This window comes from Candoia aspera, chromosome 1 (assembly GCF_035149785.1).
Source record: "Candoia aspera isolate rCanAsp1 chromosome 1, rCanAsp1.hap2, whole genome shotgun sequence".
Lineage (NCBI taxonomy): Eukaryota > Metazoa > Chordata > Lepidosauria > Squamata > Boidae > Candoia > Candoia aspera.
Window position 1 is genome coordinate 160399956 of NC_086153.1, and position 24552 is coordinate 160424507.

Below are 24552 nucleotides of genomic sequence, written 5' to 3' on the forward strand. Positions count from 1 at the left end.
CTGTTGCAAGAACCCTGCCCACTACCATAGGACCAACAAGATCAAACTCCTCCCAGATAACCAAGCCAGACCGAATTGCAGCTAATTCATTGAATTAATTGGCTCTACTGCTATGTAAATGATTAGAGTGGGTAGTATCTAGAGAATTTTAAAATCATTGGTGTATTTTATCGATAAGATAGTAATTCTTAATTATAAATACCATACTATTATGTCATTTATATTCCATTTTGCCAGTGAATTTTTGGTAAAGGTTTCCTCTTGGGTAAAGAACTTAACATATTAGAAAAATGTTCTTCATCTTTTTCAAACCAAACTTTTTCTGCATCTGATTTCTTCTATAGAAAGAGAAGATTCATGAGAAATGTAAGAGTATTTGTCCTCCTAAAGATACTTTTGACAGGACATTGTTACATACTCATGGTAGGGTTCTGCTTTTATTTTTTCTTCTAGTCTTTAATCAGTATCTTTCATGTGTCGGGTTTATTTAGAATAATATTTAACGTTTTAAAACATTAATTACTAAAACCAGAAAACAATTCTAAAAATTAATAAAGCTTGTTATAATTTTGTAACAGTTTGAAAATCAGTGAATGAATGGAATTTCTTGAGGGTGTATATAATACAAATCTCTTTATCTGTCATGTAATTTAATTTTTCTTTTATTTCATTCCTAGATAAATCCAGGACAGATCTGGAACAAGTACCTAAGGTATGGTTAAAATATTTCATAAGCTGTCATGAGAAGAAATGTATTGCTCAGATATTTGGCCTTATAATTTAGTCTGTGTGTATGGAAATGCATCTTTTAATAGTTCTTTTTTTGATGTAGTGGTTAAGGCACCAGGCTAGAAACTAGAAGACCATGAGTACTAGTCCTGCCTTAGGCATGAAGGGTGACCTTGGCCAGTCACACTCTCTCAGCCCCAGGAAGAAGGCAAGGGCAAGCCATTTCCAAAAATGTTGCCAAGAAATCTGCAGGGACTTGTCCAGGCAGTTGCAGGAGTCAAAATTGACTTGAAGGCACATACGAGTTCTTTTACATAAAGAAGTATATAATTCAGATAGCTTAACATAATTCTCTACTGTTTGCATGTTTTTCTTCTTTTGCAAGATTTTATTTTATTTTTGACCTGTGTTGAATTAACATTTAACTGTTTCAGAAAACCGTTAGAATGTGGCAAAAGAAACTCCAGACTTGTATGAGTCTTCTTTTCCCTTCTTTCATTGTCTGCTCATAAAATGTGACACCAAGTGTGTGGAACTTTAAAATTTCTCAGTTTAGTTTCCAACAAACTTACGCCAATATTTTAAATATATAGTTCATTTCAACCTTTATTTACTGCAAATTTCAAGTAAATTTTTATTTTAAAAATGCCTAAAACAATAATAGCTGGTGTTGCAAGCTTAGAAAAAAAAGACAGTAGATGCTATTTTGCATTTGGACTGGGATAACTGGGTATGAATCCCAATTCAGGCATTTCCCTTCGTGCCCCGTCTCTCAAGCAATGCCATTCTGTCAAGGTATCCATCATCTGGATAGGTTGGTTTGTGTCCATCTGGACTGAACTATGTGGATTAGTTCCTGGTGTATATTTGTTCCCCTGTTATGATAATTTTAAATCTATTTCTAGGTTAATGTAATGTAGTTTTATTTTTATCTTGTGAGCCACACTGAGTTGCTGCTGAGTTGGGCAACCTTACAAATCAAACAAATATAAACCAGCCATGACTGAGGTATTATTCAGTGTCTGTATGTACATTGGGAAAAATGACAACCTATTTATAGGACAAGATAGGTAAGAATATTAAGGGTGACAAGGCGATGATGATGATGTGCCATCAAGTCATTTTTGACTAGTGACCAGATAGATAGATTTTCTCCATGATGATCTATCCCTAAACTGTTATTTTAAGTCTCGCAATGGTGCACTGATTGCCATTGTAACTGTCTATCCATTTTGCTGCTGGTCCTCCTCTTCTCTTTCCTTCCACCTTTCCCAGCATTAGAGCCTTTTCCAGAGAGCTGGGTCTTTGTATAATGTGTGCAAGGTAGGATAATTTGAGCGTGGTCATTTCTGCCTCAAGGGAGAACTCTGGGTTGATTCATTCAATGAGCCGTTGGTTTGTTTCTTGGCTGTCCATGGTATTCTTAGCAGCCTTCTCCAACACCAAAGTTCAAAGGGATCAGTGCTTTTCCTGTCTTGCTTCTTTGAAGTCCAAGTTTTGCTTCCACAGAGTGACAAGGCTCTACTTAAAAATAAAAAATTATAGCTACGTGGGTACTAGTGATTATTATTTTTGTTGCTTTTAAAGCTGATAGTTTTTGAAGGTTTTTTTGCTGTTTTGTTATCTGTAAGCATATCTTTAGTTGTAGTTGTGCTAATCCTCTGATTTCAACAAGTTCTAGATTCAAATGCAAATTTTCCTCCTAAAAGAGCTTCTTCGTCATGGTCTCAGATTTGTACTTCTGTGTGATGTGCCTGCATGTGGACTTGCTGAGACCCTTCTAGAGCTTCTATATAATTATTCGGTGGGCATCCTATCCAGTTCCACAAGGGCAAAAACAAGGAGGTAAAGAAGGGACATCTTCCTGATACTGGCTCAGTGGCTCCAGCAGTCTTAAGCACCAAATCATTCTTCTCCAGCTCTGCTACTGACATTTCTGCAGTTGCTAGACTCACCAGTCCGTACAACCTAGACCCTGCTGGTTCTTCCTTAGACTTGTGTTTGATCTCGGAAGGAGATACTTGTAAAATAACTCCTTTGAGACCTACTTATCTAGATTACCATTTTGTGCATCAGAGTAGCTGGGGCTGATTCCTTCCCCACTCTACCTCAAGATCACTGATATTGTAGTTGGGTTTTTCATCCCCTCTCTATTTTCAAGGGTCATTTCAGCCAATAAATGTGTGGCAGCTATGAAAAAAGATCAATGTTCTGCTAAGGATTTTTAGGAAATGAATTCAAAATAAAATTGTCAGTATTGGAAAGTTGTGTATAAACCTTTGGTGCATGTAGCCATTTTTTCAATCTCAAGTACAGTTCTGGTTGTTGCACCTTAATAACATATTTTAGATTCTGGGCTGCCAAACTTAGTAGCATAGTTAAAACTTTGCCATCCTTTATAACTGAAAAGAGGAATGCAAGCAATGACCAGCAGCAAAAGTTATATTGCTTCCTGTATAAGATGCATACAGTCTATTTTTCTCTCACAAGCAGAAGAAATATCAATGTTAATTACTCATATGTGTAGCGACTGTAACGTTTAGTAAGCACACTGTTTTGCTCACATAACAGGACTTTACTTCCCCTCCACTATCCTGATCTTCTGATAAAGAGCTTTAAGCAGTAGTTTATGATACACTCATTCAAGTCTGAATCATGTTTACAAGTTGATAGATACACAAAAAAGGCATGTTTTTAAAAACTGCTTTAAAGGACTTGGGGGTCAAAGTTACATCTGGTGGCAAAATACTCAGCCATTAAGTATTGTTGAAATCAAAAAGAGATAAATCAGCAAAAAGAAAAGGACCATCAGATACACAGCAGCAGAAACACGATCACGTGCACAGCAGCAGAAACACCAATGGAAAGAAAAGTAAAAAGAGTTTTTAAAGGAAGGGAAAGTAAAAAAGAACAAAAAATAAGACAATCTTGTGAAGACAAGAATGTCAGTTAAAAAGAATCTGAAGCAGCTATAGAATGGCTTAAAAGGAGGCGGGAGTGCTTTCCTCAGATTTTACAACTGGTAGGGACAAAGAAGCAGCATTATGGTCACACATGCTGGTACAAAGATTAGCAAGCTAGTCAAGTATCCATTTCTAAAGGCACACAAGAGGCAGAAAGGGAGATGGAGATGGAAACGGGAAGATTATTGCAACCTGATGAGCAATGGAGGGGATTGGAGATAACATTGGAGATGTCCCAGTTGCAAGGCCTTTCATGTGGTATGGAGACCAACATGATCTGAAAAACAGGTGCTTTGAAAGTAGCAGACAGGCATTTTTGTTGTCACTGGAACCGCAATTCCTGCCATTGTTGAAGCTACAACCACCACTATTCAGGGATATACTGCAATTATGAACAAGTTGGCTGTCAAATGGTAGAAGTAGCAGCAGGGTAACAGACAGGCGAGGCCAGAAATGGCTTTAACCAGTTGGAACATACTGCCTAAGAATGTGTCCTGGTTGCCTGCTTTCAGTGCCGTCATTGCTGTGCGTGTGAGTGGTTTAATGGAAGGATTACACAGAGAGCAAAATGATTGCAGTCATTCTCAAGAGACTGATGAAGATACAGCCATATCAGATGGAAGATCTTTGAACCAGTATACTGGACTAAAGTGCCTTTATCTCTAACCAATTTATCCCATTGGTTGGTTGTGAATGCACACAAGGCCATATGCCTGCTGTGCATAGTGATAGAGCCACCTATGCCATTAAATTGACAAGACCTGCCTTGGGTGAGAGGTGAGATTGAATAGGGGCCCCTGTCTGAAGTGGGAGACAGGTCGAGTGCAAGTTTTCCAGCCTGAGCCATTAGTGTGAAGGTATTGGAAGGAAGGCAGGATCTCAGTAGATTTACTGGTGATTTAGTATATATGAAAGTTTAAGTGAGTTTCTAGGGTTTGTGACCAACTGAGTGATTATTTCCAAATAGACTGGTTGCTGGATATGTGTACTGCATCTTGTGGGGAAATAAAGGCATATGACTGGATGGAGAGGGGAAGGGAGATTAGTGAGAGTCAACAGAGTGGGTTGGGGGTGGTAGTTATATCCCTGTACTGTTGGGTTGAGGGAGATATGGAAGGGGATCCTGGGTATGCTGTTCCAGGAGAAGAGAGGCATCTGACTTAATGGAAATCTCTACTTCTAACTCAATAAGCTCATGCTGGTGGCCAGGTGGTCAGATTGGGCCAAGGTAGTAGCCTCAAGGTGTTGATGGTAAATGCCACATCTGTCTGTAATAAAAACTCCTTCATTCACAGTCTGGTGGTGGACAAACAGGCAGATCTGGCATACTTGACTGAGCAAGGGTGATGATGAAATCAGACATTCCAGATTTCGGGTCCTTCAGCCTTGATGCCACAGCTAGGGAGGGGGAAAGAGTATTAATAACTAGGGATACTCTTTCTGTGATTAGGGAAGCTGCTCTAGATACTAGGGGGTGAAAGCAAGCCATAGAGATAAGTAGAGATCCTGCTCATGTATTGTCTGCCCTGTTCCCCAGTGAGATCCCTCCCTGGGCTCCTGAATCTAGTCTCGGGGCTGATGATGGATAGCCCCACCTCTTTGTGTTGGGGACCTTCATACTCCATGGCTTCAGAGCCAGGATCAGGTAAGGCCCAGGAATTCATGATCTCCATGGTGACCATGGATTTGTCTCAGGTAATCTCTGCCTCAGTACATATAGGTCTTGGAGGTGTTATGTAATGTGGAGATGAAAAATATTTCTATCGCACATAACCCCTTTGACTTCTAGATCATGCTCTGATCCAGATTAGATTGGTAATACCCCTGACTTCCACAGGATGGGTCCTATTCAAATGGTCAAAACCAAAAAGTGATTCTGACTGAGCATAGGTATGTGCCCATTTTCAGGCCTGTACTTGGCAGTAAGGGAGGCAAAGCTTCTTTACTTCTCCAGTGGCTCTGTTTAGGATGACTAATCCTCCAATTAGGGAAAAAGTCAACACAGTATATTCCATCTAATCACTGTAAACAGTTTTCACAGCACAACAGCATTTTGCCTGAAAGGCACTCAGATTTCTCAGAAACTTGACTCCTTGTGAATGGGGTCTTAGTGGTGACGAGGGCATAATCTTGTTGCATTACTTGTTGCATAAACTCCTTCTGGTTTATGAACTCCTAGGAAGTGGATACAGTTCTCTCTAGATTGTCCACTGCGAGATGCCTGGCTCCTGTGGGGCAGGGGGTAGTGAGACCATCTGGATCTGGGAGGTGGTCAAGGCCTCTTTATAGGAAGTTTTGCTAGAAGGGATCCTCCCTGGAATTGATAGTGTCAGATTACTATTGCCCAGTCTCCAACTTACCCATTCTAGGGAAGGTTGCTGAGACAGTGGTGGTGGCAGATCAACTGCAGAGCATCTTAGATGAAGTGGATTATCTCAGCCTTTTTCAGTCAGGGATCAGGGCAAGGCATAGGACTGAAAGAGCATTGGTCCTTCTTAAAGATTTTTTTCTGTTGGAACCTGGACAGGAATGTGTACCTTTCCCAGTCCTTTTAGATCTCTCAGAGGCTTTTGATAGCATCAACCATTATAATTACTGGATCACCTTATGAGGTTGGAGATTGGAGGCACTGTTTTGCAGTGATTACACTCCTTCAGCAGGTGCTCTCAGTCAACTGTAGAGAGGGAAGAGAGGTGGCCCCTTCCACAGAGGTTGGTCTTCTTCCTACTTTTTGACATCTCTATGAACCAGCTCTCAGTTTGGAGTGCAGTATCATCAGGATAACCAACTTTATATTGTCACTGCAGGCTGTTGGTGAGATGCCACTGATGTCTTACCACAGTGCCTGGAAACTGTTAGGTTGTGGATGGGACATAACAGGCTAAGGCTCAATCTTATACGATAGAGGTACTGTTTTTCTATCAAGGCTTTCCATCGACACCAGTGTTACCTTTGTAGGCAGGCACCACGGGTTCACAATGAGAGATCCTTCTGGACTCATAGCTCCTGTGGGTACAGCAGGGGTAAGCTATGGCTAGAAGGACCTTTGCCCAGCTTCAGCCAATGCACCATTTGCAACTTTACCTGGTGCAAGAAGACCTTGCTACAGTAACTCTTGCCATCTGTTTAGTCAGCTGCAATGCATTCTACATGGGAATGCCTTTAAGGACTACTTGGAAGCTGCTTCTGCTTGGGGGTATTTCAGTCCTCTGGAAGCGTTTTCTTTAAGGGTAGCCTGCTGCATTCAGGAAGATGTTGAAGATGGAGCTGTTCTGGAGAGCATTTTAACCTGTTTGGAGCTCTTGTTTTTGTTTTCTTTTATTATTTCACCATTAAGAATGTTTGTTTTAATGATTTTCAGGTTACTATGGATGTTTCAGATTGGTTTTCTGAAGTGTCATCCACCAAGAGTCAAACTGATTGCAGCAGGGTAGAAATAAATAAATAAATAAATAAATAGCGGTATAATTGGTTGATTTAAATTTTAAATATTTTATGCCCAGCATGAACTGCGACACTACCTGAAGAAAACATAAATAAATAAATAAATAATATAACAATAATATAACTACCATGTCTCAATTATAGTATGCAGTGAATCCGTCAATTATATTCATAGTGAGATGTGGGTTTTTTTCCCCAGATTTTTATGAAACCAGATTTTGCCTTGGATGATCCCCTAACATTTAATGCAGTATTACCTTGGTCTCATTTTAATACTGCTTCTGGAAAAGGAAACCGTGATGCTGCTTCCTCCAAGTTACTTCAGGAGAAGGTAAACAATATGCATATTTGCACCACAGTGATTGAAAGTAGTATTTTATTGAGATACCATGTTTTGTTTAAAAACAAATGAAGTGTTAAGATATGGATACCATGTTTGGCCATCTCATTTTCCAGCTCTATCCTTTGTTTTAATACCAGCCCTCAAAAAAAGCTCCCTATGCAATTTCTAAATATTTTTGGAAGAGCTCAGTCAGAAATAACATCAAGTTTGTGTGCTTAGCTTGTGTCAAGTATTTGTGGTGCTTGCAACTAACTCCTCTCTGCCAGTTTCTACATAGTTCTAGTATTTTTCCAGCCTTTAAACTAGATTGGAGGAGCACAGGATTTGTGGATCAGTAAAAGAATTTGGAGAAAATGCATCTCTCTTCGTACATTCATGTTTTGCCAAGTGTCCAGGCACTGGCCAGGTGCCAAACAATTGGTTTTTTTTAGAATCCAGAGACAATGAACCCACCAGTAAGTAAGGAGATGTTAAGCTTTATTGTGAACTTTATCAGGCAGATTAAACAGAAACATGAAAACATAACACATAAAAGCATAATGTACCAAACCAGATGATAACAAATCTCACTTCAGCTGTCAAGACCCCCGGTGAACAACAGCGGAGAGTCCCCAAGCCAATTTTTTCACAGCACCCAGTGCAAGGTCTGTGCCCAAGCTCCAAGCTCAAGAGGCAATCCTAAGGTTTTTATCAAAGTCTAGCACTGGAATCTCATGACCCTGTTTCCATGGTACCAAGGCTACAGGACTTGGCCTTGATGAGATAGCGCACCTGCTCATAAAAAATCCTGGAATGTCTGGGAATTATACAGATAAGCCAGTGCTATTCTAAACAATCTTGAGGTCTTCCCACAACTGTGTGAAGATCCCTCCCCCTTTTCAAGCAAGAGTGAAAAAGAAGCAAGTTAAACATAGCTCAGAATGAACTCTAAACTTCTAGAATTTTCTTAAAATGAAGGAGAAATCAAAATATGTCACTTAACTCCTCGAAATACAGTGATCTTCTGCATTGCCACAACAATTCACAGTAACATCTACTAGATCAAAGAGACTTCCATGAATGGAAGAATAAAATTTTTCTCCTTGAAGAATGGTAGCAATTCAGGGATACTGAAATGTTTCTCAGTTTTATACTGGAATCTTTTTGGTTTTGTCCGTATACTAGTTTTTGCTAAAATTTAGTGCTAAATAAGGGGATCTCTTTTACAGGTAATAATTTGTAAAGATGCTCTGCACACTGTATGAATTCTCTAACATTTTGAAACTGACTTTTGTAGAAAGACCAAATCCAACAATATTGATTTCTCTTCATTTCTTAAGCTGAGCCACTACCTGGATATTGTGGAAGTAAATATTGCTCATCAGATCTCTCTCCGATCAGAAGCTTTTTTTCATGCAATGACCTCTCAGCATGAACTGCAAGACTACCTCAAGAAAACTTCCCAGGCTGTCAAAATGCTTCGAGATAAAATAGGCCAAATAGATAAAGTTATGTGTGAAGGATCTCTTAAAGTGTTAAGTTTATCACTGAGTAGAAATAACTGTATAAAAGCATATAATAAGCTGAACTTGATGGCAACTGTACACCAAACACAACCTACAGTACAGCTATTGTTGTCCACCTCTGAATTTGTTGGAGCATTAGACTTAATTGCAACCACGCAGGAAGTGCTACAGCAGGAACTCCAGGGCATACACAGTTTCCGGTAAGTGATGTTTGGGATTCCATTAGATGAGCATAATCGTATCTGTTAACTTATTTTGCATTTTTGTACTTAATTATTTGACTGTTTTTGAAGAGTTAGAGGGAAATGCTTATTTAGCATTCAGTTATGGATTTGGAAATTTGCTACATGAGAAGGATCTAATGCAGAGAAATGGCCTGCACTTTTCAGTTCTGCAGAATCCATAAAGGTTTTTTTTGTTGTTGTTCATAAGAAATCTAAAAAACTTAGGTTTAATAAATATTTTAGGGAAAAAAACTAAAGAGATTTTTTTAATGGTTTTTAAGGGTTTTATTGTTTTAAATGTTTTAAAATGATTTTTGTTGCTATTTTTTTTGGTTATTTTGTTGTACTGCTTTGTTTTTAACTTTGTATGCTGCTCAGAGTCACATATGTGAGATGGGCAGTTATATAAATTTACCCAATAAAATAAAATAAAATAAAAAGAGAGTGTTTCTTAAAATATAAGAACCTTGGTAGATCAGACTGCCATCCTGATTAGAACAGAAGTCATTCAGATGTTTCCAGGAACTCATAAATAAGACAATGCAAGCAATACATTTCCTATTAAACTGTTCTCACTTTGATTGAAATTTCTTAACTTCAGTTAATGTCACAGTAGAATGTCTTTGTGTAAAGGAAACTGTAATGTACGGAGAACAGAATTTATTAATATGGTAGTTATAAACTCCCATGTATCTCAATACTAACTTGTTTCTTCTGTACCTTTCCCTTGATTTTTTTAAAATCCTAAACAGGCATCTTGGATCACAGCTTTGTGAATTAGAAAAACTGATAGATAAAATGATGATTGCAGAGTTCTCTTCTTATTCTCACAATGATTTAAGTAGACCTCTGGAGGAAGAATGTAAAATTCTAGAAGAGGTACAGTATTCAGTATTGAATAGATTTACAGTTGCCTTCAGGACACAATCTGAAATCCCTAGCTACAAATGCTATTTACTTTTTTCCATTCATGAAATTAATTCACACCAATATAACTTGAATCATATACAGTGATTTATAAACATTAATTCCGATCCAGATTTGCATTTGTTGACATTTTCCATTCTGTTTTTAAATATTGCTTAATGATGATAATAACACATGCAGCATTCCAGTCCATTAACACGTGCAAATAACTTCACTGAAACTGTTATGTGAGGATTGGAAATTATTGGATATCATTCCCATTGACAAACTGTTAAGAGTGGTTTGGATGGTACTAGAGGAAGGAGGGTCGGGCTGGCTAGCTCAATTCAGAGAGTCAGCACTGATGGCTCCGTATTGAGTTGGAGATCAGTAGCCAGTGGAGTCCTACAAGGATTGGTCTTGGGGCCATTATTATGTTAAAAAAATTATTAATGACCCGGATAATGGGGTTGATGAACTGTTTCTTAAATTTGTTTATTATATAAATTTGGGAGGTGTAGCCAACACCCAGAATGACAGAATGAGATTGGATTCAAATCTGGACAAGTTGGAAGACTGTGCTGAGATGAACAGCATGCCTTTCAACAGGAAGAAATGTAAGATGTTACATTTTAGACGGAAAATTATAGAGTACACATACAAGACGAGGTATTCATGGCATGAAAGTACAACATTGGGGAAGGACTTGAGCATGATCAAGTTGAACATGAGCCAGCAATGTGAGCTAACTACTAGAAGAGCTAATGCACTCCTGGGCTACACTAAAAAAAGATGCATGAATTTCTTACTCAGTTCTCCTCTGCACTGGTGAGACCACAACTCATTTACTAATTGATATTGTCCAGTGAGGAAGCATACTGTGTTATGACTCATAACATATAAGATCAGATAAGCTATATCAATATTAAGAAAAGGGTGGCAGAATCAAGATGAAGCTTTTTATTTATGTATTTCACAATATTGAAGTTGCTCTTGTGTCAGAATAATGCATTTTCTGCTAATTAAACACACTGGGTAGTGGTACCTCAATCCAGATGTGAAAAACCGTTATAATCTCCAAAAATATATTTTCATTATATCAATAAATATGCTTGTCTTCTTCAGTTTGGGTTCATAAAAATATTTGGTGACTCTGTCTTAACTCTCTCCAGTATTTAAATAAGCGTATATTCACACCAGGATCTTGCAACCTCTGCTAGTCCAAACCCAAAACCTTAATACTGCAGGGTTGGTTTCCACCGAATTTACTATTTAGTGTTTTAGCTTACTAAGTTTTAATTTTCTTTTTTATAGGGTATTTTGTTTCTTGTTTTCCTTTACCTAGGAAAGGCTTATATCACTAGTGTTTGGACTTCTAAAACAAAGGAAGCTGAATTTTTTTGAAATATATGGAGATGAAATTATTATCACAGCAAAGAAAATAATAAAGCAGGTAACTTATGTTTCAAATATTTTTACCTATCTGATATATTGAAAGTATATATTCTGCGGGCAATTTTATATTACATGGTAGCTTAATAGCTTTCTCTTTTCTAATCTTGAGTTACAAAAATGTGGAAAAATCCATGTACTGTTGATTTATCATAGTGCTTTGAATAGACTACACGTTGTTTGGAGAAGTAAGCTAATTAGGTTTTAAAATGCAGGTTGTTGGGAAGTTTTATAAGCTGAAAACTATAATTCCTCTCTAAATGTTGTAGAAAATAGGGGTTCATTATCTATTGCTTTAAATTTATTTAAAAGTATATCTTGGTTATCACAAGTGGTGTCTGATAATAGCATTTAGCAGCAGCTAGAATTTAGAGAAAGGGTGGGGAATTGCAACTTGATTTATTAGAATTATGAGTTTCAAATTGTGACCCAGCCCTTGCTGTAAAGGACTATGATCATTCCCTAGACTTCGCCAGCCTTTTTTTTTTAAGTGGTATATTTTGAGGGAAATTGATGGCAAAGTGGTGACTTGCCCATGTGTGGGTAGAATAGCTTGTGTGATAGTGAGAGCACCCAGTTAACTGTACAAATGCTAAGGGCTTGATAGAGCAATGTTTGTTTTCTTCTTGTATATTTGAATTCATAAAGCTGAGCTGAACTCCTGATGACTTTACTCCATTTAGCTTTCTTTGCAACAATGTGGAAGTGGTTTGTCACTGCCTTCTCCTGAGGTCTTCTTTTGACTTCCCAGTCTAGCTGTCAGCCCCAGAATTCCCTGACGGTATCTCATCCAAGTGCTAATCAAGTCTGACCCTATTTAAACTTTTGCAGTCAGCCACCACCTCACAAGCTGGGCTCCATTTAAGCTTATCTATTAACTTTTTAAAAAGTAAATATGACATAATTTCCACGTATGAGGGCTAGGATTTGCTGTGGCTCTCTGCTGAGGGTAATCTTTGCAATTAAGATGTGTTACCACTTAATGTATAAAATACATTTAAAAAACCAAAAGCAGGATTGAGTTAAGACTGCCAGCAAGCTGGGTTTGTAGCTTCAGCCTCACAATAATTAGCAGGAGGAGAATAATGCTAAATAAGTAAATCTTATTTATTTGTATAATTAAAGCAGAATCCAATTTAATCTTTCTCTTTCTGTGGATTGTTTGATTTTATCTGAGCATAGCATAAGGCAAATTAAAGAATCTCTAATTGGTTAAGGTTGGGAGGCATTAAATCTGTGAGGAAAGCTAAGACAATTGTTTTGTGTTATGCAGTGTATTGCTACCATAGTATTACAAATAGAAGAAATTGACACAGAAGCTGTTGTAAAGTAAGTATAAAACTAAATTGCTTTAAATTCTGTGAATGATTTATACTTTTCTGCATCTGTCTTTGCTTTTTAGCAATTGTGCTTTTAGCATCATTCTGTCAAGTGCATTATTTAATGTTGGGAATATTCAGATATTAGAACAGTCAGAAGAAAATGGTAATGCTGGAAATGGTCTCAATACTTCTAGTTTAAATTAAGATGCAAATTTATTTAAAACCCTAGTATTCTGTGGTCTTTGTTCAGATGTAATACTGAATTATAGGTTAGAATAACAAAAGGAGCAACTGGCCATTTTCACATCGAATGATAAACTAGACCAATAAAGATAAATCAGAATTCTGAGTATCAGAACATCTGGTGCAGATCAGAAGCAAAGTGAGCTTGGGCTTGAACAGCAAATATATTGATTGTAGTGATGTGCTATGCTTCAGTTCTGAAGCCAGAAAGGTGCTTTTGAGTATGTGTAGTATATGTACCAGATCTGTTGATACCTCCTTAAGGAAGCTGCATTTTTAGCTTCTCGATTCTAGGAAAAATAAATCTTTGAGCTAAGGAAGCACCAAGAAGGTGCTACGTGGTGCTTTACAGCAGACATGGGTGTGCTGTCAGTGTGCTCCCTTAACTCCAGTGTATTGATCTGGGATCACACAACGACTGTGTGCATCTAGAAAAAGGTGCAGGTTCATTAATCATCAGAACAGCATTGTAAGGACCTTATTGTTTCCACTGTAAACCTGAGAGCTAAATTAAAGTTTAAATGATAATGTTTTCATTTTACATTATTGTTCATAGACTTGGAGATCAAATGAGGATGTTGAATTTTCCACAGTGGTTTGAACTTCTGAAAAGTATTTTTTCTAATTTTATTGTCTTTCTCAAGAGAATTAAGGTAAGATACTGTTACTTTCAATAAATATTTTATAATGTATCTTGCATAGTACATAATACAAAGTGTACTAGTTCTGGTGACATAATGTAGTTTACAATAGAATCCTGGGCTTTTAATATAAAACTCATCCATTTTGTGCATGGGTAAAACACACAAAATAAGCCGCAGAAGTCTTCTCCCAAAGAGAACCATGTACCAAAACCCACAGATATGTGAAACCCTTTCCTACAGATAATGAGTCCTAGCCTATACTTACCAAGCATAGATTCATGAAACAATGGGTACTAGAACTGCAGATAATGAAGGCCACTTCTATATAGTAATGTGAGATTTTTACATTTAGATGTGTCCATAGTACTGCAGTTTAATGAATAATTATGATTGTGGTCTATAGTAAGTCTAGGAGAGGCTGAATTTTAGCCTCCTTTCCTCCAACTGGCTTACATAGAAATTGGAGATTATAAACTATAGTTTATATTAATTTGGTTTATAGCAACAAGTCAACTTTAATCTAAAATGAAATTGACTTGTCAGGAAACCATAGTTAAGATAAATGCAAGTTGCTCAGGCTGAGACATAAATTTTAATCCATTGGATGAGAGGAGAAACAAGACATGTCTAAGCTTTTGATGTGCAAAGGAACTGACAAGTTTAACCATAGATCTTAACTTGCAAATTAAAACATACCTGGAATTAAATATCTGCAGGCAGCTATTTGCCTTTATCATTAACACGTTGTTTGCAAGAACATCCAGGCTTTATGAATGAAATGAGCATGAGGGTTGAGTGTTATTCCAAAACACTTCCTGCTTTGGTACTTCATTTCTTGTTTGTTTGAATCAGCATTCTCCATCCTGCCTGAATTAGGGAAGTCTTCCTCTAATATCAGCTAGCAAGCCAGGATCAAATTTTAGAATAAAACTAATCCTCTGCCCATTTCACATGAAACATAGATGAAATGAAGGGTTAAAAAAAGATGCATATTGTTACTATTCAGTCCTAAGAGCAAGCAACAGAAAGGGTGGTCCTGTTTTGCTAGGAACTTGACTAAATATTGTTGGGAATTATTGTAACTCCTCTCACTTGGAGAGTTTAGTGAAAATTTATTTATCTATTTGTCGAATTTTTATTACCGCCCATCTCCCCTCCAAAGGAGGGACTCTGGGTGGTTTACAGAAACAAAATTTAAAATTCAATATCAATATAAATACAATAATAAGTAGACACTAAAAATATAAAATATAATAAAATCCAGATGGCTAAAAGTTGTGTTTCAGTCCATGAGTATAAAAGATCATCCTAGAGCGCTAGCCTTCCCCACGAATTTACAATCCATAATGATAGTTTCCTGATTTAGTTCCAACTATGATATAGAAACATGGTTAAAAAAACAGACATACATTCCAGCATTTATACCAACATCCTGTCCCGTATTGAGCATAAATGTTTGTAGACAGCTATCATGAGCATGAGAAGAAATGTTCGTGTAATTGGCGTTGTGAGGAGGCATTTCTCTTTTTGTTCAGATTCACACAAACAGAAAATCTTCCCTGACCTCTCATTCAGGATTAGAAGACATTGGGGGTCCAGTTGGAGTTCACAAGGCCATTGTGGTAGGGCGTGGGACTGTTATTTTCAAACACTGTCACTTGCTTTTAGTGCAGTTCATATATGCAGCCACAAATGTTGCATTTAGCAAGTTTTGAGACAAAATATATGTTAGATAATTGTGGATTATGAATATTTTAATGATTTTTTTGTTTAAGTAGAGTTTAATGTTCTATTAAACTAAAATATTTTGCTAAAGGATGTAGTTTTCGAGGAATACAGCATTTTAACAAGTACTGTATCTTCTTTAGGGAACGCTAAATGTCATCAGAAGCGTGGTTCTCTTGGTTCTTGACAAGAACCAAAGGAGCAAGGAAGTGGGCGACATTTCTCTGGAGACTAATTCTGCAACGGAGAGTACCACAGACACAGAAGTGGCATATCTGACTCATGAAGGCATGTTCATAAGTGATGCCTTCAGTGAAGGAGACCTTCCATCCGCAGTAGCTGATTCTGTCTCTCGGAGAAACCTCTCCCCAGGCAGTGAGCCCAGCAGTAATGATTCTGTATCTGAAGCCGAATGCACCACTGATTCCACGTCTAGCAAGGAACAGACTTCGTCCAGTGTAACACTGGGTGGGATGGAGATTATGTATGTAGTAAAGACCCTTATTCTAGATCCTGATCCAAACACCAGGCATGATTGGTTCCAGCTGTACAAATATGAACATTCATAAAAGTTCTAAAAAACTGGACTTAGAAAACATAATTTCCAAAACTCAGATGTCAGGTTTGACTCCTATTCTATGCATTCTCTGAGGAAAGAAACAAAACTTGAATTCCTAATCCTGGTTTCTAACACCAAATACTGATTTTACAAAATTCTAAGTTTTTAACATGGTAACTGTATAACTCATAATATGATAGCAAATTGTCACATTTTCCAGTCTTGTTTTCAAATGTGATATAGAATTGTCTGAAACAAGCAGCTTGCCCATCCTGTCTGTGTATGTTTGTGCATTAGAAACTTAGAGATCTGTGTGATTTTTGCTGCCTGCTATGCTTTTGTTGCCTTGTTGTCTCTGGATGAAAGAAGAGCAAATATTGCTGCCACATGTTTTAATTGCAATGGAAGAGTCTTATTTATGTGTTTTGACCTAAGCTGAGAAGCTTTGCTTTGATACATTTATTCCATGCCCATCCTCCAGTCCTTTTAAGAGATTTCTAGTTCTCCTTTCTATTCCATCTTCATTGGTGGACAGTGCCTGTAATATGCTAATGAAATTCTCTTTACTTGAGAACAGCCACAGTACAAGCATTTGCTCTAAAACATAGAGGTTACTGATCATAGGATTTCTCTGCCATGTTATGTAATAACTTCTTGCACTGGATCATTTCTTCTTGTTTTTGGAGAACTGATGTTGTTCAACAATTCTAGGCAATTGTCCTATAAAATGTCGTCCCCTACTGTAACAAGCTGCAGGATTTTAGCTAAGAGTCTAGTATCTTGGTTCTGGTGATATTAAAATAATTGTAATTCTTATGTTAAAAATTCTAGTGAGCAGAAATTTACCATAAAATTCCCTTCTAGTTCAAAGGCGTTGACCTCAAAATACAGTGTAGTCAGTAGGTGATTCCATTTTTCTCCAAGCAAAGCAGTAGCTTATATCAGCTACGTATAGTATGTAAACAAATTTTTCTTATTACTTTCAGGATTGGTGAGGATATAAAATTATCAGAACTGGAACTGGGCAGATTAGCAAATAACATCCAGGAGCTACTTTACAGTGCCTCTGATTTTTGCCATGATCGCTCTGTCAAGTTTCTCATGGCTAGAGCAAAAGTAAGTTTGATGCAGATACCTATAACCAGGAAGAAATTTTTCAGCTAGTTGTGTTTTCTTCTTGCAGTTATAACCAGATCACTTTGGCCTAATTCCCATATAGAAGTATGTAGAGATGGACTAAATGTTAGAATTGGTCAGAAGATTCAGTTTAAAATCTGTATTCAGACCAGAAGCTTTGTGGCTTTGTTTTGCTCACCTGTCTTCACAATCTAATCAAATCTAATTACTGGGAAAATGCAATTAAATGATTACAATAATAAGATAAAGGATAGATAAATAAGGAATAAAACAAACCTTGATGCCATTTCCCCTGCTAGATGGTCTTAGAAGTCTATAGCATAGGGTTGGAAAATGAAAATGTGATTGCATCACCTTTTCTTCTCCCTTTAGGATGGATTCCTGGAGAAACTGAATTCTACAGAGTTTGTTGCTCTTTCACGGTTGATGGAAACTTTCATCTTGGATACAGAACAGATCTGTGGTAGAAAGAGTATGTCGTTGCGTGGCGCACTACAAAGCCAAGCTAATAGATTTGTAAACAGGTTCCATGAGGAAAGAAAGACTAAGCTCAGGTATTTGTATGTAAGTTACAGTTATAACAGATTCTTTATTGCATTCTAAACAGTAAAAAATGGAGTTGAAATTCACTGCATTCCACCTGAATTATTTACCTCTGAGTGTAAGAAGCATATTGAATCCATATTAAATTAATAAAATAATAGTTAATTTTAAGTTACTTTTTAGGTTTCTGTAAGTAGAGTGCCACAGTGGATTTCAGAAGGGATATGGTAGATCAAAATGAACAAAAATACTTTTTTCCCTTCCCCATTCATTATTCTCCTGTTCACACTGATTTTCCAAGTTTCTCTTGGGACTAGGGAAATGAAATGGCTGTTCAAGGATCTACTGTTTCCAGCATGGTCCTTTTTAATATTCTATCCTTATACTTGTGTATGCTCTTCCTTACTTTCACTCAAACCCCTTTGCCTATATTACCCTTCTACCCTAGTCTCCTTAATCACCTCCCTCCATTTTCCTGACACATATTTCTCATGGAGGAAGTGGACTGAATATTTTAGGTTAGCAGTGTAACCTAGATATTTTGAGATAAGATAACATCCCAGCATCAGATACCTTAAGAAAACTCATAAATGGGAGAACTAAGGCGGCAGTGGCTGAGCATTGAGAAGGGTAGAAGAGGGTTGACTTGGGCCAACAAAGGAATGAGTGGCTCATCTCAGCATCACTGCTTCACATGAATCTAGGTTCTCATGGGTGTTCATCCAAACTCTGGCTTGGAAATTAATAGTGGGACAATGAATCAAAATGAAAAAGAAAAGGATTAAAAACAGTAAACTCATCTTTGAAATGGTATATTTGTTTTTGACAAACCACGTGGTCAGAAATAATACTTAATGTTATAAACACCAAATGGGATTTTAATTTTTTTTAAAAAAATCTACACAAATTGATGCTATAGGCAAAACAATCCAAAGAAGTTCAACTAGCTTGCCCCTTTGTCAGGAAACTCCTAATATTGAATTTCAAATGAGTGTGGATGCAGGAGACAAGAGCACAGATTTTTTTTCTCTGAACCTCATTTTCTTTATGTATGTAAATAGTCTTCTACTAGATAATGAGCGCTGGAAGCAAGCTGACGTTCCTGCAGAATTTCAGGATCTTGTTGATTCTATATCAGATGGCAAAATTGCTTTACCAGAGAAAAAAGCAGGTGGTGAGTCCTTTCTCTTGGTAGCCTCTAGATTATTCTAATGTTGCGTGTACTTTGGCAAACCTTTGACAGACAAAATCCATTATGACCATTATTCCCAAGCTCTTCAGTTCCTGAAGAGAAAGAGCAATTTGATAAAGGTAATACTTATCTCTGGGACTCATTAAAGCATTGAAATAAACATAGCTGGTTTAATGAGCCACGGACATCTAAAGCACTGCACAGCCTTACTGAGAAACAAAATTAAATGTATTTTAAAATGTCTGTAAATCTGACATGTCTTAATGTAACCTGCAAGCTGTACTCCTTAGACATGGCCTGCACTTAATTCAGAGTGAGAAAGCTCTAAAAAGAATTAAATGTTATTATTTATATTTCCTTGGATGAGTAAAAGAAAACATTTTATATTTAATGCAGGAGATTCTGCCAAAAAGCTGCATTTTCTTAGAATATCCAAGTTACCCACATAGTAACTCCAGAATATCAGTAAACAAATCATTCATTACAGTTGTTTGTAAGGTATAGTAGCTACTCTTCATTATTACTGATATATTGGGAGATTGCCAGGAGGCTCTGTGCCCTTCTGTGTGAGAGTATCCCTGAAGCAGCACTTCATTTTTTCCCAAAAGAAGTTGTAAACTAAAAAGATGCAGTTTGGAATTTGAAAAAAAAAGTGCTTTTTGAGCAAAGGGCAGATCTAGCCTCCTCTCAGTTATTGAAGATTGTGGGCCATTTATATTTTCTGATAGAATAATGGGATCATTTTTGAATCTCAAAGCTTAAGCTCCCATTATGGGTTTTGTTTCTTGACTTGATGGACTCTAGGAAATTGAGTTAAATTAGATAATTGAAACCATAACAGCCACTTTTCTTTCACAACTGATGAATATTTCGATTTCCAGTTACATGATGAACCATCTGTTACTTTCAACTGCACAGTTATTCCACCATTCTCACAATTTTCTTTCTCTTCATTGCAGATCTTAGTAGGTCTCCAAAATGGCTGAGAAAGGATAATAACTATGGGCCCCAAGGTTATAGACAAAATCTGATTTTTTGTGAAGCAGGTGTCCTGTAATTTACTATGTAGTGACTTATGTGACAAAAGCAAAAGCCAGGAGTGACTTATGTGACAAAAGCAAATGAAAACTAGGTGATAGTATTACTAAGAAAAGTTGAAACTAGGATAATTTTAGGCCAAACCATTTTCTTTTTTATGCAACATCTTACCAATAACTACTCTGCAAAATGTCTGTCTGTCAGCCTTGAGCAGTCAGTTGCATGCTGTGTTAGAACAGGCTTTCCTTCTCTGGCAGTCCACTTGATTTCTATAGTGGCTGGAGAGGAAAGTTGGTGTGTTTCACCCTTCTCTAGCAATATCTTCACTCACTGGCATAGAATTCCAAGTAGTTTCCTGGACTTCCTTGCTGCCTATGGCACTGTGGTAGATTTCAGCACTGCTGCTAGCTCTCAGGAAGGAGGGAGCGCACTCCAGGGAGAACTCTCAGTAGTCCAGGGGCTCTTGGTAGGAAAGCAAAGGGATTCAAGGTGGCCCTGCCCTAGAGTCTCTCAGGTTATTTGTGCTTGGGTTAGTTAGAGTAGCTTTAGTCTGGCAAGATTCTGTCAATATGGTGAGAACAATAAAGAATTAGAGTTGGAAGACACTGACCTAGCGTGGTTCTTGGCCTGTTTCCGACAGGCACAGATGATAATTAGGATCTCACTGGAGGACCAGGTTGCTAACCAGTTCCCCAAATTAATCCACTATGATAGGTTGGGACCAACAACATTAGTTGTTGGGACCAGGCCCGTACCCCAAGCCCCACCTTTTGATGCCATGTGGGTTCTGAAGAGTTTTCATTTCAGGAAACTGGGAGTGCCTGGTTTCCAGTTGCCTTATCCACTGAATTGGCTGAATGTGTCCTTTTCATGACAAGGGGAAAGTGAAATCCAGGATGTGCACTTCAAGATGCTCTGAACACCGTAATGTAGCAGCTCACTCTGTGTCTCTTATGGCATAGATAAAGAACAGTCCTCATGCCTGTGGAGTTAGGGAGCTACTGGGCTAGTGCTTAAATAAACCAGAATGTATTAGTACTTAATGAGATTGATTTAACAAGTGTTCTGTGCATTGCCATTAGTTAGTTTTTTTCTTTTTGGTGATCTTCATAGCACCTGAAGAAAGAAAGCCAACTGATTTCCTTATTGTTGATGGACAAAAATATGCTGTAGTCGGGTAAGATAAACTTTCCCCTTTCTTCATAACATCATTATTTTGAATAATAATTTTGAATTTAAAATATCCTGATGTGATTTATTTTTAAAATAAAGTAATATAAAAATATTTAAAATTTAGTATGTATAGGACTGATGGGTGGACCCAGGCAACTAATCAATCCAGTTGGCTTCCAGAGGGCACTTGGAGAATTTCACAGCTCTCTGATGGGTGGTTCTGTTCAGTGCCTGGTAAGCAGCTGTTATCGGGAAGCAAGCTGGGCCCTGGATGTTACTGCTATTGAGTGGCCTCTTTCTGAGGGCTGATCCTGGGTGGCACCTTATTTACTGAGGCCCCTTTGGGAGATGAAGCACCAGAAACAATGCCTAGAATGCTGGTGGAAAAAGTCTAGAAGTGACACCAACCACAGGGTATGCACCATGTTCAGGCCTACACTGTGATAGTAATGGAGGGGAAGCATTCTAACTTCTCCTCTCTTTGCGTTGGATGACTGTCATCCAGTGGCCTTGTACAGGATGGTGAATTCTGTGCCGGGGCAGATACAGTTTTGTGATCTTCTCCTGGGCCACTATCACTGGTTTGCACAGCACTCTGCCAATAAAGTCGCTTGGATTTGCTGTGGCCTTGGCTGCTCTTGGACAGAGGCTTTGATGGTAACTGGTATCTGGGACTTCTTTTGATGTGTGACCTCCAAGGAAGTGGAGAGGGTGCTATCTCAGATATCTTCTGCTGCTACTTACCTTCAGTGACAGTTCTGTCACTGTTTCAGTTATCTTCTGCTGGTTGGAATCCTATACCTTCTGGCTTGTATAGGAAGTGGTGTTTGTGTGACCACCTTTACCCAGCAAATTGTCAGTCCCTCATTCCTGGAGGGGGAGTTCCCAGCAGCCTTGAAAGAGGCTGTGGTGCATCCTGTTCTGAAGATGCCCTCCCTGAATCCAGTAGTGCTAGAAAACTAATGGCTGGTCTCCAACTTCCCCTTCTTGGGGAAGGTTGTGGATTTGGTAGTAGTGGATAAACTGTGCAGCACCCTAGCAGAAGTGACTTATCTGGATCCTTTTCGATCAGGGTTCATACCTGGGTTTGGGATGGAGACAGCGTTGATTGCTCACTCGGATGACCTTTGTCATGAACTGGATGAGTGAAGTATGCCCTCCCCCCGGCCTTATTAGACTTCTGTTATTGGGCTGCTTCCAGAGGTTGGGTCGGGAGGCATTCTGCAGTGGTTCCACTCCTCCCTCCGTAGGTGGTTCCAATATGTGTTAGTGGGGAAGAGAGCTTGGCCTGGTGACCTCTGACTCCAGGAGTGCTGAAGGGATTGATCCTCTCTCCCTCCTTTTTAACGTCTACATGAAGCCACTGGAAGAGGCCACTTGGTGATTCAATAGTGTTATTTCACCTGATTACAGGGCAGTTATATATCCAAAATACAACAATGGGATTAAATTTGATTAAAAATATTTCTAAGAACAATGTTATGACATTTAATATATCGGTAAATGAAAATGACCTGTACATTTACATACATGTAATATGATGGTTCTCTGATATTAACTTGTTAATTAATAAAATGAAAACATTGTAGCTAATATTGATAGAATATCTATTTCTTTTCTTTACTTCCAATACTCTTAAGTTATCTAAATAATAGAATGTCAAGAATTTGTAACTATATCATATAAATATTGTATTGAAATAACATAATGTATCAAGAGTTATAGTAATACAATAAAAAGGAAAGAATAAACTGAAAATTATTTAAATACATACTTACATAATTCATATGAAGTCAGTTAATGTTCTTTTTAGATAACAAATTTATAAATACTCAGAAAAACTAATATCAATTAGATATTAAATTACCAAAAATTTATCATGCAAATTTTTAAAAACCAGCAAAAGCGAAACCTTAAAATAACAAAGTTAAAACATGAAGGATCTTAAACAAAACTTAAAACTGTTTTTAACAATTTGGGAAAATAAACAAGTTTTTACTTGGTGTTATGAATTTCTATAGAATGGAATTATTCCACAATTGACACACCAAGCAATTTTTCTGGTAGCATCCATTATACTTACAGTAATTTGACAGGGCACATTTAAAATGGCTTCTGAACTAAATGTCACTTTTGAGGTACATAAATATGAGAGGAGGTGAATCTTTAAGTAAAGTATTGCTTAATATCTGTGAGTATTAAAATAAATAAGCAATTGTTATGCTTTTACTAGATTCCCTTCTTAACATATTTGTTGATCGATACACATAGGCCTTCACAGTGGAATATGTTCATGATACAACATGTACTGTAGTGATTGCAACAGTATGCCTTATTGAATCTGCCTTCCTCTGTAAATATATATTTGGCTTTTCTGAAGCAGAAAATCACAACTTTCTATATCATTAAAATAATTAGTATTTCCAATGATCCCTGAAGCATATCTCTCCATCAGTAATGGATGAATTGCTTCCAGCTGCACTTCAAATTTGAAAGTGGCAAAATAAATTTGAAACTGGCAAAGCATCTCTTCTGGTAGCATTAAAGCAGCTGCATTAAAGCCAAGTCAGTCTTCAAAGCAGTTATATAAGCCTTCCAGAGGATGCAGTTGCTTTAATGCTTTGAACAAGAGTACTCTGTCTGTGTTAACACTCTTTGCAAAGTGCCATTCTTGAATAATTTGGGGCTGCATTCATCTGGACAGAAAATTCAGGTGCCATTATAAAAAACTGACTGGTAGTGTCATTGACAAAATTGTTAATGTCAATATGATTCCAGTATATACTATGATTTGTAGTGACATCTTCAGTTCTTTATCTTGCAGGACAGTGTTGCTATTAATTAGAATCATCCTTGAATACTGCCAGTGTGTGGATAATATCCCCTCCGTAGTGACTGACATGCTTACTCGCTTGTCTGATTTACTGAAGGTACAGCTGCTCCAATCTATTATCAAATGTATGGAATGTTCTTGCACTTTTTTAATATTGTTTTCACACAATGTTTAATTAATCTAAATGAGTAAGATTAAAAACACTGGAAGAAACAGCAATTAATATCAGAATACCTACTATTTGGATTCTTTAGTATACAAAACATAAGAAAACCAAATATTTGGGGGGACAGATCCCTCAGCATAAACTCCAAAGTAGCTCCAGTTTGAATTTTAAATTTACTCTCAAAAGACCTATGCAAATATACTTCCTTGCCTTAGACCATCTGTCTTAAATATTTTAATGCTAATCAAATTATTAGGAGAGCCATTTTGGTGTAGTGGTTAAGGCACCAGGCTAGAAAGTGAGTTCCAATCCTGCCTTGGGCATGAAGCCAGCTGGGTGACCTTGGGCCAGTCCCTCTCTCTCAGCCCTAGGCAGGTGGTGGCAAACCACTTCCAAAAAATCTTGCCAAGA

At 37.6% G+C, this 24552-nt stretch overlaps 1 protein-coding gene across 2 annotated transcripts in view; it reads left to right on the forward strand.

Moving 5' to 3' along the window:
* VPS54 (VPS54 subunit of GARP complex) overlaps positions 1-24552 on the forward strand; it is a 49363-nt gene that overhangs the window by 15965 nt on the left and 8846 nt on the right. For both annotated transcript variants that reach the window (XR_010068821.1, XM_063316831.1), the window contains exons 5-18: positions 345-423; positions 678-712; positions 7336-7467; positions 8799-9184; positions 9961-10087; positions 11460-11567; positions 12840-12895; positions 13688-13784; positions 15644-15984; positions 17046-17175; positions 17569-17750; positions 18801-18913; positions 21083-21146; positions 23967-24072. Coding sequence is in view for 1 of the 2 variants with exons in the window: in XM_063316831.1 (XP_063172901.1) it covers positions 345-423; positions 678-712; positions 7336-7467; positions 8799-9184; positions 9961-10087; positions 11460-11567; positions 12840-12895; positions 13688-13784; positions 15644-15984; positions 17046-17175; positions 17569-17750; positions 18801-18913; positions 21083-21146; positions 23967-24072 (1956 nt within the window). In the remaining variant the exon portion in view is untranslated. The remainder of the gene's footprint in view (positions 1-344; positions 424-677; positions 713-7335; positions 7468-8798; positions 9185-9960; positions 10088-11459; positions 11568-12839; positions 12896-13687; positions 13785-15643; positions 15985-17045; positions 17176-17568; positions 17751-18800; positions 18914-21082; positions 21147-23966; positions 24073-24552) is intronic.